The sequence below is a fragment of the Pipra filicauda genome, unplaced genomic scaffold, assembly GCF_003945595.2.
Source record: "Pipra filicauda isolate LSUMZ 115617 unplaced genomic scaffold, ASM394559v2 scaffold147_size4022426_pilon, whole genome shotgun sequence".
Taxonomy (NCBI): domain Eukaryota; kingdom Metazoa; phylum Chordata; class Aves; order Passeriformes; family Pipridae; genus Pipra; species Pipra filicauda.
The window spans coordinates 3445716-3462257 of NW_024103962.1; the positions used below are offsets into that span (position 1 = coordinate 3445716).

The 16542-nt window shown below is 37.1% G+C and overlaps 1 protein-coding gene across 3 annotated transcripts in view; it reads right to left on the bottom strand.

The window, feature by feature from the left end:
• Positions 1-16542, bottom strand: part of KCNK2 (potassium two pore domain channel subfamily K member 2) — an 87759-nt gene that overhangs the window by 12104 nt on the left and 59113 nt on the right. For all 3 annotated transcript variants that reach the window (XM_039378799.1, XM_039378800.1, XM_039378801.1), the window contains 2 exons: positions 14811-14997; positions 6419-6558 (listed from right to left, as the gene is read on the bottom strand). In XM_039378799.1, the coding sequence (XP_039234733.1) occupies positions 6419-6558; positions 14811-14997 (327 nt within the window). The remainder of the gene's footprint in view (positions 1-6418; positions 6559-14810; positions 14998-16542) is intronic.

Sequence of the window (16542 nt, forward strand, 5' to 3'; positions counted from 1 at the left end):
TTGTATAGAGTTTGTTTTTGGGGAAGGAGGCATAAGAAAAGGAAAAGCCCAAATAGTTGTTTTCTTCAACAGAAGCTGATCCATCTCACTTAAAATAATGCAGAATGTGTCAGCAATTAACTCATACCTTTGTTAAAAGCCTCTGATCACCAGGCTGAAGAGTTATTCTTATGACCTTCATTTCTAAGTGAATAGATTTTGTTTCTCAAAACAGTGAGAGCCAGGTAAAGAGTTCATCACAACTGAACAACTTCTTCCTCTTCCTTGGTCACACACTCTCACTAAACAGCCTCTGAGGCCTATCTGTTTGCCTGGTAGGCTGGCTCAACATATTTAAACCTTGCAAAACTGTTTCTTGCTTGAGTCCACTCCCTTTTTCATCTTTTCATGTATACGGTCTACACTTAAGAGTTCCTCCCCAGGGAATCTGAGAAACAGCCTCAAGCTCTCTTTAAACTGGCACCCTTATGCTGGGTGAGCACCTTTAATCTGAAGCTAGTAAAAGGAAAAGACAACAAATAATATAGGGAGTGCAATAATATCCATGGCATCATCATGTCAAACCTAATTCTGTTTTGACAGGCACGAGTGACAGCTCTGTCACTGGTGCCAAGAAGATTAAACTGAATAATGATTCAGATGAGTCAAATTTTTTTACATTGTTTATAAATATCAAAGATAACAACTGCCTCTTGAATTTCCACAAGAAGTGACTGTGCTATTTCTTATGAAATTTTAAGCTTAGTCTTTAAAGCTGGAACCATATTGTTCAATTCAAGAGACAGACACACAGCATGAAAAACCACTTGTTCAAACTGAGCTGATGTCTAACATAAGTCAGTCACCTGCACTCCTGATATACAGTGAAGAGAACAGGCTCATCTAAGATGCAATTTGTCTCATATGGCAGACACCTTAAAAAATTCAGATGAGTCATCTTAGAAACACTCATTTTCTTCCGCTTACTATAAAGGAAATATAGATGACTAGGTCAGATATTGATATCTACACTAGAGGTGAATCCTATCTTCACTGACTTGAGTGGAGTCTGGACTAGAATTTAACAAAGAGAATATTGTGAGGTCAAGGGATTTAGGCACTTAAATTTAAAAACAGAAATCTGAAATTTATAGTCCAAAATTCTGAAATTCAGAAGCTGCTGCATACTGAAGTAAAAGAAAAAAATATGATAAGGAAAAAAATCCTGCTGAAAATTTACTTTTCAGAAGACTTTAAAAGTGCTCTGAGTAATCAGAGTATAGAGAATAATGAATAGGAGGGAGTTTAAGGCAAGCTAGTACCACTGAAGCTGAACTTCAGAACAGATCACCTACTTAAGATTACAGCACACAGCATGTTCCAGTGACTTTCTGATATTTCATCTATCTTACTGTATGAACTGCTTCAGCAGCAGATCTATCCTTCTAAAACTCCCACTTCTGTCTCTACTTGTCTTTCGCTTACCTCCCCATTTGGTGCATACAAAACACTCAAGAGTATTTCAGGAGACAAAAGTCACCTGAGCAACTGACTGGCATACTGGTTGTCTGGATTTTATTATCAAAATACAGCATTCTTGTGCATTAGTGCATATCTGATCATATTTGTCTCAGATCCACTTGCATATGGCAAGCTTTCCTGCTAGTATCCTGAAAAAAGATAGATGTTCTACTTTGTTGAGACAGTGAAATGCATTATTACTGCAAAATCTTATGTATACTGCTTTTAAGAACAATGCAACCACATTAAAAAATATGAATAGAACTATAGATATTAGTTGATATTCATTATCAGCATGCTCTCTTCCTGGAATAAGGGGAATTTCCTTTCATACTCTAAATATGCTATGATATTTATTTATTTATCAGTACTTTTTATCCTAGACTACAGGAAAGGGCAAAAAAGACATAATTATCATAGAATCATAGAATATGCTGAGTTGGAAGGGACCCATCAGAATCCTTGAGACCAACTCTTGCAGGACACCCCAAGAATTAGACCATGTGTCTGAGAGCGTTGTCCAAATGCTTCTTGAACTCAGGCTTAGTGTTGTGACCACTTCCTTGGGGACACTGTTCGAGTGCCCAGCCACCCTCTGGTGAAATATCTTTTCCTGATATCTAATCTAAACCTCCCCTGACTCAGCTTCATGTCATTTCCTTGAGTCCTGTCACTAGTCACGAGAGTGAAGAGATCAGTGCTTGCCCCTCCTCTTCCCCTTATGAGGATGCTGAAGACCACAATGAGGTCTCCCATCAGTCTCCTCTTCTCCAGGCTGAACAGACCAAATGATCTCAGCCACTCCACAAATGGCTTCCCCTCCAGACCCTTCACCATCCTTGTGACCCTTCTGGATGCTCTCTAATAGCTTAATACCTTTCTTATATTAGGGTGTCCAAAACTGCCCACAATATTCAAGGTGAGGTCACCCCAGTGCAGAGCAGAGTGGGACAATCCTCTCCCTCAACTGGCTGGTGATGCTTTGCCTGATGGCCCCCAGGACACTGTTGGCCCTCCTGGCTGTCAGGGCACTGCTGATTCATATTCAACTTGCCATCAACCAGGACCCCCAGGTCCCTTTCTGTGGCACTGCTTTCCAGTGTCTCATTTCCTAGTCTGTATGTAGATCCAGGGTTGCCCCATCCAAGGTGCAAATCTGGCACTTTCCCTTGTTGAACTTCATATGGTTGGTGATTGCTCACCTCCCTGATTTGTTGAGGTCTCTCTGCAGGGTCTCTCTGCCCTCAAGGGAGTCAACAGCTCCTCACAATTTAGTGTCATCAGCAAACTTAGTATTCCTTCGAGCCCTGCACCCATGTCACTAATGAAAATGTTGAAGAGAACTGGGCCTAAGACGGAGGAGCCCTGCAGAACCCCGCTCGTGACTGGACTCCAACCTGATATTTCCCAGTCATGGCTGCCCATCAAAAGAGATATAACCTCTGCTGATATATAGTTTTCTTGTTGAGGGAAAGTAAAGAGGGTCTTTTCAACACTTATAACCTCTCCGTCTTCATCCTGGACTCTAATAACATTCACCAGACTTTGCTGCTTGGCCTTAGACTGCTGAAACCAATACAATTGATCACTACTGAATTATCCACTCCCACCTGTATCTAAAACATGTTAGACTACTATTTTTTTCATGGAAAGTGTGATACAAGTCCTACACAAACTCTTGTGTACTTGTAGGTGTTGATATCCATAGTGAGAAATTCCATGAAGGAAGATTTTCAGCGTCCTATTCCCTAGAAAATATGTTAAACTGTTTCAGTTTTCAGAGTGCATTAGTAATGGTCCTGTAGATTTTATCATAGCCTCTGTCTCTCAACAGGTTTCAGTGTATACATTGTTTCTAACTTCAAAGGCTACCTTTAGGTATAATGAGCTATTTCCCCAAGGACTGACATAATGTTTCCCCAAGAGAGTTTAAAAAAACAAACATAAAACTAGGGTTTTTCATTGCACTCATTTCTATTGGAACTTCAGATAGGTTCCCCTGCTATAATCTGCACCCACAGAAATTGGAACAGTCAACTTTAAATTTAGGTTTAATTGAAAAAACTGACAGTACAAGAAATTCAGAGTCTCCTCTGGCTTCTGATGGTATATAGGAGACTTGATGACTGCATTTCAACTAAGCTCCCTCAGCTTCTTCACTCAAATTTCCCTAGGCAGATACCAAGGATGAGCTAAGAGCAGCAGTTTTTATCATAAAATGAAACATGTAAAGTAAATATTTGTATAATACTTCTGTTCAAACTAATCTTATAACAAAATTTAATATATTTATATCACTTTCTCCCTAAAAAGTATCATTAGAACACAGAAATTATCTTTTATATTCTAACTAGCACACAATTTATGCCAAAATTCAGTTCTCAAATTGGTCTCTGCCATTCTAAAAACTGTAGCATTTTTAAAGTGCTAAAACCATTTTATTTCTGTTACAAATTCTCAGACATGCCTGAGAAATGGGTGAAGAAGTAGGGGGGATGTTTCTGAATGTTAGAGATATGATTAATTGAACAAATGGTACCAATTATGTTATATCTGTCTTTAATCTAACCTAACATGCATGAGACTTGTATACAGCAAAATCCCAAATACCTGCATCAGCCAAGAGAATTTGGATATATCTGAAGAATGAGGTTTTCCTTTTTGTAGACAAAATGAAAGTGCTTGTTTAGGCTATAAAGGTGAGAAAGAACGGAAAGATGAAACAGGGTATACATTCCCAGTGCCTGAGAAAAGAAAGCTCAGCATTGCACTGTGCTGCATACCCTGGCAAAGAGTTTTATTTGATGGAAACAGGAATGCATTTGATGTGTTAGAGGAATACATGAGTTTGTTCAACTCGTGTTTCTCTAAATCTTTTCCAAAGTTAGTCGATGTTGAAATAGCTTCACAAGATATTACAAAATTCAAACATTCTTAGTATATTATCATAATTATAAGATTAAAAGCTCAGTGTGCTATGTAGTCAAGATACTAAGATCTCTGGATAATATGCTGTTTGGATAACAGAAACGAATATGAGAAAACTGAGATTAAAGACTACATTAATTCTAGGAAATAGTGAGAAGAACTAAAATGTATCAACGGTGTCTGAGATAATACAGCAAAAACAATCCTGAACAAGATATTTCTGCATAATCCCTAGCCACAGTGCCTCAGTCATATTGTACTTTTTTTTAAAGCATCCCCAAAAAAGTAACCCAGGGAAACTAAAGACACCTTAGGAGATGCCCCAAGTTGAGAACAGTTAGACACTAAGAGAGTGCACAGGAGAAGCACCACATGTACTTGCCCCACTCTTCTTCCTGGTGCAGAGGGAAAAATGAGCTAGACCAACCTAATTCTGAAGTTCAAAATAACAAAACAAAAGCATTCAGGTTACTGGCATTGAAAGTGATCTGTTGGTTTCCCTGCAGCCAGTGTGAGTCATGTAGGTTGGCTGTCAAAGACAACCCCAGAGCTTTTCCAGAAAACAAAATGGTGATCCTGCAAGCTGTTGAACTTGCAAATGGGAACACTTGTGTGCTGATCTCTACCTGTGAAGTACACTAGTAAAGCTCATTGTGTCAGGAAAGTCATAAATATCCTTTGAAATTTACAGCACGTGGCAAAAGATGATACTCTTGAAATGAAACCGATCAAATAAATATTGTCCTCTGCTTCAGCCCTAAGTGCTTATGAATTGCCTGGTGTGTAAGCACACTTACAACAGACCTGCCGCTATGCTGCCTCTAACTACAAAGAGCCAAGAGCACAACGAGGGCAATGAAAAAGGGCTGCCCACCACACAAAGGGGGCTTAATCCTTCCCAGGTGCACAGATCACATCCTCCTGCCTGCTGCCAGCATCGCCACCGCCCCCTGCTCAGAAGATGGCAGGCACCCTGAGGGTCTGTAATGAGCGAAGGTATATAGGGGTGAGCTACCCTTTACAGCAAGGTCTTTGGGAACTCAAGGATTGTCAGGAACACATATAGGCATTGATGTCATGCCCTACAGCTAGGAAAGCAATTTAAAACAATGTAAGTAGCAGGCCACCGCACAGTAGCCAACATATTCGTTCCATCAAAAACAAATTAGAGTTTTTATATTTGAGTAGCATAAATGAACTGATGCGTGCAAAGAAACTCAAGTTAAATTAGAGGGAAATAATGCATTGCTGAAAACAAAATTTATTTCTCTAACTTCTAGTAAAATCTGAACTGTGTGCTCTACAATGAAAGGAATTTTATTTACCCTCTAACATTTTCAAAAACAGGACACTTTCTTAGATGACAAAATTTAAAGTAAAATATTGCAGCATCAGTGGAATAATAAATACATATTTACAAGTAAAAATATGTTTGAATTAAAAACAATATACCTGACTACAAATAATTAAGGATACTGCTGAAGATACCATGATAAAATATACCCAGGTATATTTAAATAATTCATTTCAATACCTTGCATGAGATTAAACATTTATTTTCTTATTGCTATAAAATGATCAGAGGTATCTCAAATATAACTATTTAGAGATTTATTACTTTTTTTACATACCTGCAACCCCTATAGAAACAAAGCAGAACAATTTTCCTCTCAACAATTAAGGTCTACGTTCTACTGCCTAGATAGGAGTTTTTGAGATTTTTTTTTTGCCATAAGTCGGGTGCAACTGTGCATATATGCTTAATTTATTAGTACATTTAATCTAATTTTATATGCAGCCATTTGAAAATAAATCACAGTATGTTTGAAGTCTGCTACAAAGTTTGATGCAGTTTGAGATGCAGCATATATTTTATACATAAACAGCTTTGACCTATGCACTCTAAGAGCAAAAGCAGCTATAAAAGCATGTGACTTCTAATAGAAGTTTTTTCAAAGGAGTATTTTTGCCCCTTTCAAAATGTTCTTACCTCTTCTTTTGTCTTTTTTGATATGACTCTTAGCCAGTCTCCAATCATGCTGAGGACAGCTGCAAAGTAAGCAAGTCCAACAAGGATCCAGAACCACACCACTGGCTTATAAAAATCTAGATATTCAATATCTGATCCCCCTGAAAAACAACACAGTTAAAATTAAATCAAACATAATAGTTATAGGTGCAAAGACGGTTTAAAATTAATTTTCCCAGAAAGGTTGCATTTCTTAAAACTTCTGTTTTCTTACTCAGGCAAAAATTCCTAGCAAAATATTTTGTTGCATTTGAATAACTGTAATAAAAATTCATCCACTCTCAAAAGCAAAATTTGAAGTATGTAAATTTTAGACAATGATTGCTAATCATTCATAATATTAATAAATGATCTCAAACTGATTCCATTTCTGATATAATCCCTTAAGGTAGAGATCATTGAGGACAGCTTGAGAGAAAGGACTTCCCACCTGCTCCAAATAACCATGCTGTACTAGATTTTAAGTATTACTCTGGCTGTAATGTGTTCATACCCTGAGAAAGCTGTTTTGCAAGGACTTTAAAACATCTCGAACTTTTAGCCTTAGTAAAGAAAGACTAACACTTGCATTAGCAGGTGTCCCTGTTGGGTAGGCAAACATTATCATCTCCATTTTGCAGAGGGAAACCAGGGTACAGGGACTTGAGCTGAACTGATCATACTCAAAAAAATATGGATAAAATAGATGTCAGCTGACAGCAGCTTTTTTGAATCCCACTGCCATAATTACCAGTCACTTCTGTTCAGCGTTAAAGAAAAAAAAGCATAAACTTCTTGTCTGTAATGGGGCTTTCAGGTATCATACAGCTATAGAGAACAGATGTCTCATCTCCACAGAAAAAAGTTATGTTTTTCCAGAGCTCTTGACAATATGAAATAACTCACATTTCACATCTTGCAGTATAATAAAACAGAAGCGTTAAACTTTCAGTACATCTCTGTTACAACAAATAAAATCAGACTTCTGGTTTACGTTGCTGCAAATAGTGGTTTAAGTGCATATCTGCCCACAATTGAAGAGGGTCTACAGTAAAACCTTTTCTGACCCATAGAAGTAGCCTGTATGGGTACATAACACGTTGCTTTATGTATCTGCATCCTATACTGAAACAGTCAAAGGAAAATTGGCCCCAAAATATCATGCACCTTGTTACATTAACAAGATTAACTCTCATGGAGAGTAATGCTTTTACATAGTTTTATTATCACTGAGATTACCTGCAAAGAACAAAGAATTTTACAGACAGTTATCTTTGTATGGAAGCCCTCACAGACAGAAATTTTGTTATTTTCATGTCAATCAGACCTTTTCATCAAAATACATCGAGCTGCAATGGTTTACTCAACTATCCAAGAGATGAATCCACATTGTGAAAATGGATATGCTTTGACACCCTTGTAATCCCAGGCAAAGGTAGAAGACAGCCAAACACCAATGGGATGAGTTTGTCACAGCACAAGACAAACAAAACATCAGAAATGAAGTAATTTGTTAACAACATCCATCTCACGTCAATCTAGTAAAAGAGGATTTTACAGACGATTCACCAAAAATTTGTTGTATTTCAGAAAATCATTGATTACCACCATGTCTTTGCTCTATCAGGGGCTAGTGTTTGCTGGTTCATCTTCTTCAGCTGTTCACACAATGCACAAGAAAGTATCATAGAAAGCATCCACTTGGTTTTTAATTTTTGGCATGTTGTGTTTATAAACCGAAACTGGAACCTAACTCTGCCAGTCTGTGGGAAGAGTTTCCTTCACAGTTTATACTTAATTTATTTGGAGCAAAGTTAATTACTGGGGCAGGAGTTAGGACATACTCATGTTCGATCAAGTTTTCTGTACTGTCTGGCCAGGAGATGGCTCCATCTAGCTGTGCCCAAAGGAGTTCAGCTTTCCTAAATTTAAAGGGACAAAAAGTATCCAAAGAAACAATCTAGGATAAGGTTTAGCAGCTAAACCCTTTTAAATGTTGAACTTCTGAATTTCAAGGACTCCTCAGGTGAATTCACAATTTAATTGAATCTCAGGGAGACAGAGAGAGACATACCTAAGGATGTTTGTCCTGAGATAAATACTGTCTCCTGTGATGTTCAAACTACCCTAATGCAGCTACCTGGGAATGTCATTAGATAGGATTTTACTGGTAGGAAAACATGATCGAAAGTCAACTGTACTGAATTCCAAGTAAGTGAATTCATTACCTACTGAATTACAATTCATTTAAATTGGTATGAATGTATTTAGGCATGAGTGGGCATAGCTAAATGTACTTATACTGAAGTACAGCAATAATCCAATGAGTTTATGCGTAACATTATAAAAAGCATATCAATATGATTCGCTATCATCTTTCTTTTGCAAAGCAAATTGGTTTATGTAGCCCTTTAGGAAGCAAAATGCTGAGAAGGCAGAAGTTGAATTCTGTTGTTTGTTTGGCAAAACCAATTTTGTGGGCTGTAGGACAAAATTTTTTCCCAGCTTTGTTTAACCTCTACCCAAAATAGGTTACAACCACAATAAAGAAGAAATCTCACAACTGGAGCATGCTTACTCTTTAACTAGCAATTTCACTGCCATAATCTGTTACCAAGAGCAGCCACACTTCATTGCCAAGATGTTTTGTGGTAAAGATTTAATCCAAAATATGAGAAATCAAAGAGTTTTCCCATCCATCTTCATCAGAGGCTACTATATTGCTGCTGCCACCATGCTTATGTTTGCAAAACGACTTCTGAATTATTTGGGATTTTCAACACTTTGGAAAGCATAGGTTGTTCTATGGCCCAGACACATACTCCTTACTGAGGTGAAGAACTCCATTTTAGTGAAGAATAGCATTAGAGAATATTTCAGTGGTGCTTTAGGACAGATTCTGCTTCTCAAGTGTACGAATATATATATTTTTACTTATTTATATACATAAAACAAATATCTTTTAAGTAAATAATTTTCTTTACTGTTGCCACTCTTTTCCCCATTCTTTCTACAGCTAACTGACTCAAAATAGAAACATTTGATGTTGAGTATCTTAATTCCATACCAGCACAAATTTCTGAGTTATTCAGAAGTTGACCCTTCAAATCAGGAAATGTCTATGATTTTTCATAAGCAGTAAAAATTAGTCTGGGTAAAAAAATATTATTTAATTCAGTTTTAATTGCAGAATAATGAGTAGCTGTCCATCACATCTGTTGTGAAATATCTGGCAAACACATTTAATCTACAAATGTCACCTGTCCCACTCCAAAGAAATATGGAGGTTCAGCCCTGCAGCTTGAAAGGAGTTACCTCTGAGGATTGCAGAAAGAGAGACAGAAAAAGGCTAGCTTCTGAGGAGATGCGGAAATGCAGAAGGCTTGGGACAAGATAATATTGCACTGTCTGTGAGGGAGAATGTAAGTAGGCCATACGAGTCACTTGATGCTACTCAATGGAAAATGGAAAGCTCCTTCAGAATACAAAGCATAGGTATAAAACACCCCTTATGCACTGTCCTGCACAGACATCAAGCAAGACAGCACTCCAACTTAAACTTAAAACAGGCTGCATAGTTCACACCAGATAGCCCCTGTTATGGACATGAAGTCCTGAGGGAGCAAAGAGCACTTCCAAATGCCTAAAAAAGACACAAAGCCTGCGGGAGAGCGCACAGCTCTCTTATGGGATGTTTGACACACCTCTTGCTCAGTGTGACAGGAATTGATTTCTGTAGAGGCCTTTCTGCCAGTTTGTAGTATCACATGGTGAGAGCAGATCAACTGGGCTGCTATTGACCACCAGGTGAAGTGTTCCAGTTTGGTGACATTAAATGAGACTAAAATATCTCAGCACTCTACAAACCGGGTCTCAGTCCAACCAATGCAGTGCAGACCCAGGTGTCTGTATTACAATGGCCATACATCAGATTCAATCACAGACTGAAACAATAAAAAAGCAGCAAGTTAAAAATCAGAACTCAAACTAGGAAAACAAAACAAACAAACACCACCACCACCACCACCCCAAAAAAAAAAAAAAAAAAAAAAAAGTTGGAATACATTTTTAAAGTAAGACCTGTAAAATTCTGTGATCTGTTTAACTGGACCAATTGAGAAATAATTTTATGTCATCATTATACCCCACTGTGAAACAGACTATTGATGTGCTGTTTATATTTCTGCCCTCTACTTAATTCAGTCAAGTTTTGGACATGTCACCTAATTTAGATTTGAAACCTGTTAGATTAACTCCATTAGAAATATTTGACTAAACTTTCCAAACTGCTCTGCAAGTTAAAGGATTTATCTGTACATTTGAACAACATATTGTCATTTGTACATATATTCATGTGCCTCAGTGCTAACTTTAGTACCCAATAATACCTTTCATTGTAATAAAAAATGACACATTGACATGGAAAGATTTTTTTTCTCTTTCACAAGAAATTCATAGTTTTGGCTGGATTTTCCTTTGTCATGTTCAAGTCAATGGCTTCTCTTGAAAACAAGAAAAGGGATGTTTGACTGTGTCCTGATTTTCATACAACAGTGCAGGCTATAATACAGTTTTTCTTTTTTTCATGAAAAGCTACACTAAGCTTTCTTTAATTAAGAAAATTGTCTCCATAAAAAAAAGTTCAACCACTCCAAAAATTAGAAAAATCAATTTCATAAGACAGAGGAACATTTAGTTTATTTTCTTTTGGAATACAGTTCATATATTTTCTTGTAATGCACTATAAGGCCTCTTTTCCCTCCCTACATGAACTATGAGTGATCAGTCTTTTATGTTTGCCTTAAGGCATCTTGCTGATGGAAACCACAGCTGATGGAAACCACAGCTGAAATTTCCACAGGCTCCAAATAACAACTTAGACTCTGACTACCAAAGGGGATGTTTTGGCATTCTAGTTTCTGGGAACACAGTACATGATCTCATGTACAAATGAGAAGAAACTTTTGAAAAAAATTTGGAGAACTGCAAGAATTTCTAATATGACAATCTGCACTACAGCCTTTAACACCATTACGTTCCTAAATCCCAAGTTCTTCTGTTGGCTCCCTTTTGGTACAGCTTTTCAGAAACACACTCTCCTTTGCCTCCTAAAAGTTCTTCAGGGCTTCTCTTCATCTCTTACCTGTAGTAGTGCCAGAAAGCAGCAAATTCTATGATCATGAAAAATGACAGATATTGTAAGAAATATTTCCTTAAACCCCAATACCTATGTTAATACAACCATGAGATTTATATGTAGGGTTTGCAAACTTATGTTTTTTCTCTCTGAGATGATAGTTCCCAGAAAAAAGGAGATTATTTGAAAGTTTTCAACTATATAGGAATTTTGGATTTTTGAGGGAACTTCATGAGCCAAAACTGACACATATTTATGAGTTATCATGTGGACCTCTGGTGTGCTAAAAGAATTGCCATTTTGATTTTTGTTGCTAAGAGTACACTCTGCTATAATTGCAAATTAGAATATCACTGCCCACCACTACACTTCAGATTTAACTGCAATTCTGTGGAATCCAATGTGAGGATTTTTTCCAAATGCATTGCACCGAGGCACTAAGTGGACTGAAGCACAATTCTGTCTGCTACATGACGAACTGAGACCACCATGCTCAAGAGGCACAATTTCAGATACAGTACCCGTATTCTATCACGACAACCTCTCCCACATCCTTATAGAGCATTCCATGCCTTAACTCTATGTTTCTCCCCTGTTTACAGACTCAGCTTTCCACAGCTTCAAGGAGAATGCTCTAGACAAAGCCTACCACAAAACATCAGTGGCCCTTTGTGTCCACACAGTAGTTTTTACTTACCTAAAGGAAAAACAAGCAACCCAAAAATCATAGAGAAAACTTAGTAATTTGTTAGAGTACAAAAGATTCTTCATATTTCCTCAAAATTAATAAGGAAGCCTAGCCCTTAGGACAAATTCTCTCAGCTGTATTGAGAACTTGCAATGTCAGTTTTTTTCAAATAGCTTAGTACTTATACACACGGTGACTGTAAGCTTCCACTATGCAAAGCACATTCAATTAATATCTTACCTATTTTTCAGAATTTTTATTTAACCAGACATGTTAAATAACGAGAAAACAAGTGGACCTCTCTGAAAAATCCTTCAAGCCACTGGCCATAAACTATATTAGTCCGCCTGAAGATGATAATATTGTCAACTTCATCTCTGACAAAATATAGTCCAGTGGCAACATTAATCTCCCAGTTAGGATGGAGTCAACATCTAACCTTGTTCTCTTGAGCATTATCTCTGTGAGTACAAGTCCCATTTCCAAATACTGAAACTTTCAGTCAATAACTTATTGCAGTTCGAATGCCAGTCTTACACTTTACTCAAAGAAAATAGAAAACATTCATGACACTTCGAAATAATGGATTTTAAAATAAATAATAAAATGTAGCAAGTGAACCATAAAAGGCCATCAGCTATAGGACAATGTAATTCAAGGACATTCTGTAGAAAGTGTTTCCTGGTAAAATTAAAAAGCGGACGTGATGTAGGAACAAATTATGATATCAAGTGGCCTACAAATAGAAAAGTTATGGAAATATATAATGGTAGTAATGATGAATGTACTCAGTGTTCTCATTAGAGCCAAGTGGGCATTTCACATAATGCTTTACAGTAAATATAACTAGGTCTTCATAGGTCTATCATTTTTATTCCCTGACATACATGTACCCTTCAGGAATGAAAGTCTAAAGCACACAGACTCTTGACTTGGAAACACCATAAATTTTTTATTTGATGCTAGTTAGTACCTGATCAGAATCACAAAATCCTGAAGACAGAATTAAAATAAGAAAAAGAATATGCAAAAGAAAAGGGAAAGGGAGAAACCAGTGACACACATACAAAAAAAATGAACATCACAAATAACTATGTAAAAGTTCAAATAAACTTGATTTGTATTTTACAGCTCAATTTTATAATTTACAAGAATCTTTGGCAACTTCTCATGCAACCTTCATTTTTAGAATGCTTTCATAGCTTAGTATCTTCAACAATAACTAAATTTCCTCCCATTTTACCCAGATCATTTATGACTCTTGGGAGTGGTCTTGTGCTGGATTTGATGATCCCTGTGGGTCCCTTACAACTCAGCACATTTTGTGATTCTGTGAATATGTCAAACAGCTCAGACACTTCAGAGGTCCTTGTCGGGCTTCAACAACCCTCTGCCATCAAAAAGACCAGTCACATTACTGCCATAAGGCAAAACTTCATGCGAGTTTATAAGAGGAGTTACCCAGTTTGAGACCCTCAGCTTGGTGCACTTGGACTCATGCAACAGCCGTGGGTACAGATGAGGCACAGGATGAGCCCACAGCACGTAGATGTCTATTATAAACGCTACCCTCCAGGAGAGTAGCTATGGACAGCAGCCCAGCACTTCTGTCCTTCTCAGCCACCTCTGCCTTGCACAGAGTTCAGAGCTGGGAGAGGTGTTTCATGCAAGAGAGTTGATGGTGCCACACAAGCAGAAGCATCAAATCAGACTGAAGAAAGTAAGTCTCAGACTCAAAGCACAAAGCTCTGAATTTCTAATCCTCACTTCTACACATCACTGACTTTGATCAACATGCTATCTCAACAGAGACAGCATACACTTAAATCTATTCTGGGAAGTGGACTAACACCTCTAACACCTTTTCAATAAAAAAGTTGACACAGAGAACCAGCCCAAGCTTTTTTTACCTCAGTATGTCAAAGTTATTTGCAACCAATCCGGGTTAATAGAACCATAAAAGTTGGACACGTTATCTGTGAATTGTGCTAAATCTTCTCCTTACATTACAAAACACACATGGGACAAACACATACTGACAAAAAAAAAAATCCCCAAAGCAGGATCCAATAGCATTACAGACACTTCAATGACAGAAACAGATTTCTGGAACATTTTGAAAGTAAGGGAGGCACACAAAAACTAAATCATATAACTTTACAGGGTGAGACATTTTTAGCAACTCCAGCTGAAAACATATTCATCTTAAAATACTGTATTTATTCTTGCACTTCATTATCTGTAAGAACAAAATAAAAAAAAACTATCTAAAAATTAAATTTATTTTAACAGTATAGGAGCAGAATAAACACAGTATGTAGAAACAGGTACCATGACTTTCATTGTCCCACCTCCCATCTCTAGACTGCCACATCAACCAAAATGAGGGCAGGTTCTGTTACAGGCACTGACACAAGAATGATAAAGGGTAAAACTGGGAGACAGGCACCACAAGAGAGACATATCTGACCCAAAAATAAGACAAAAAATGCAGAATTAATATCACTGTGCAAAATGTTATAAGATAAAAAGTTAGGAGAAAATCTTACCTGCAACATAGTCACCAAATCCAATGGTAGTTAAAGTGATGACCACAAAGTAAATTGCATCTAGTGTGTTCCAGCCTTCTATGTGCTTGAATATAACTGCAGGAAGAGCAACAAACAGCACGCAGCCGAACAGTATGAATATTATTGTTGAAATTATGCGAATCTTTGTCTGACTCACATTCCATTTCTGGAAATAAAAGGGGAAAGAGAAGAAATCCGTGGTTAATAAAACTGCACATAACTCCACATAAATACCCATCCATCACCCCTGGTGTTCACTGCATTGTTCTAGAAGACAGTGCATTATAACTCTCAAACAGGAAAATCCAAGCAAGATTTTATTTTTGAAGAGGTTTCAAAGCAAACATGACTATCCTAGGATAGTCATACTGTGGCCACATTTGTGTTCTGGGTGAGTGGCATGTATAGCATTAATTAATATTAACAGCTGATCATGCTAAAGTTTTGAGGGGGGTCTAGATATTCAAGGGACCTTCAAGCAGTGCAGGCAACTGTAATATCTCTACTTCTGTGCATCCACAAATAAGCAAACAAATAAGGTGACTTTTAACCATACGGTTCTCTCTAGTCAAGTAATTGGCTAAACACAACCATAGAAAACAGAACTGGAAGTGATGTAAGAGATCACCTTTTCCAAACCTGGTCCAAGACAAAAACACCACTTAAGCCACTGCAAACATATTACTGGCCAGACACGTGATTGTGCTTAATTGCTCTTGTCATTTGAGAGTTTCCAATGCATAACCTGCATCTCAACTCCTTCAGTTTAAGTATATTATTTATGATCTTATCCAAGGCAAATCAAAAGATTGCTAGTTTTGTCTTTCCAGCAAACTTTCACAGGTGTTTTCTTTCAGTCATATGTTCTTTAGTCCAAATAACTTAATTTCTTTGTTTTTCTTCCCCTTTCAATTCTTGTTGTTACTACTTGGCATGAGCAGACTATCCCATGTCTCACTAAGTGTTGTACTAAAAACTAGATATGAAAAAAATAGCACAAAATAGAGTGGAAGGATCCTTTCTTATGTTTTGCCTATTATTATATTTACTTTCCTATTTATACTTTCAACTGTGATGTAGATTTTTCCACAGCAATAAGACATTAACCCATATGAGCCCCTAGAGTCTGTAGAAAGTTTCTATAAAATTGCACCTATACATCTGTAATTGACATATAATTGAATATTTTATTATTCCTTCCAATAGTACTTTGAATTTGTCTTTCTTGAATTTCAACCTATCTATTCAGACTTCTTTTCAAAATTTTTAAGATAATTTTGAATGCTAATTCTGTCTTCCACCTTCTGGTTCTCTCCCCATCTTGAGATAATCTGTAGATTTAATGAACCAAGTTGTTAAGGTATTGTGTCAGCTACTAATATTTTCTTCTAAACTGTACCAAAGCTAGAACAGACTACTGCAAAGTCCCATTTGACATGGTCAGCCAATTTAACATTTTACAAAAAAAGTTTTCCATCCATCCAATGCATACTGGTTCAGCTTAAAAGAAGGGAATATATAAACCCAGAAATTTCCACAAAAATAGATCAAAAATGAAACCAGATTGTTCATGGTGCAGGTTTTCTTGTTTTTAAGTTTTAATGGAAATTGTATTTTACAATCAACATGACCAAGGTCAAGCTGCTGTAACCCAAATCACAGTAGCAGTTTGGATTATGGTAACATAAAATTCCCTGCTCTGACACATCAG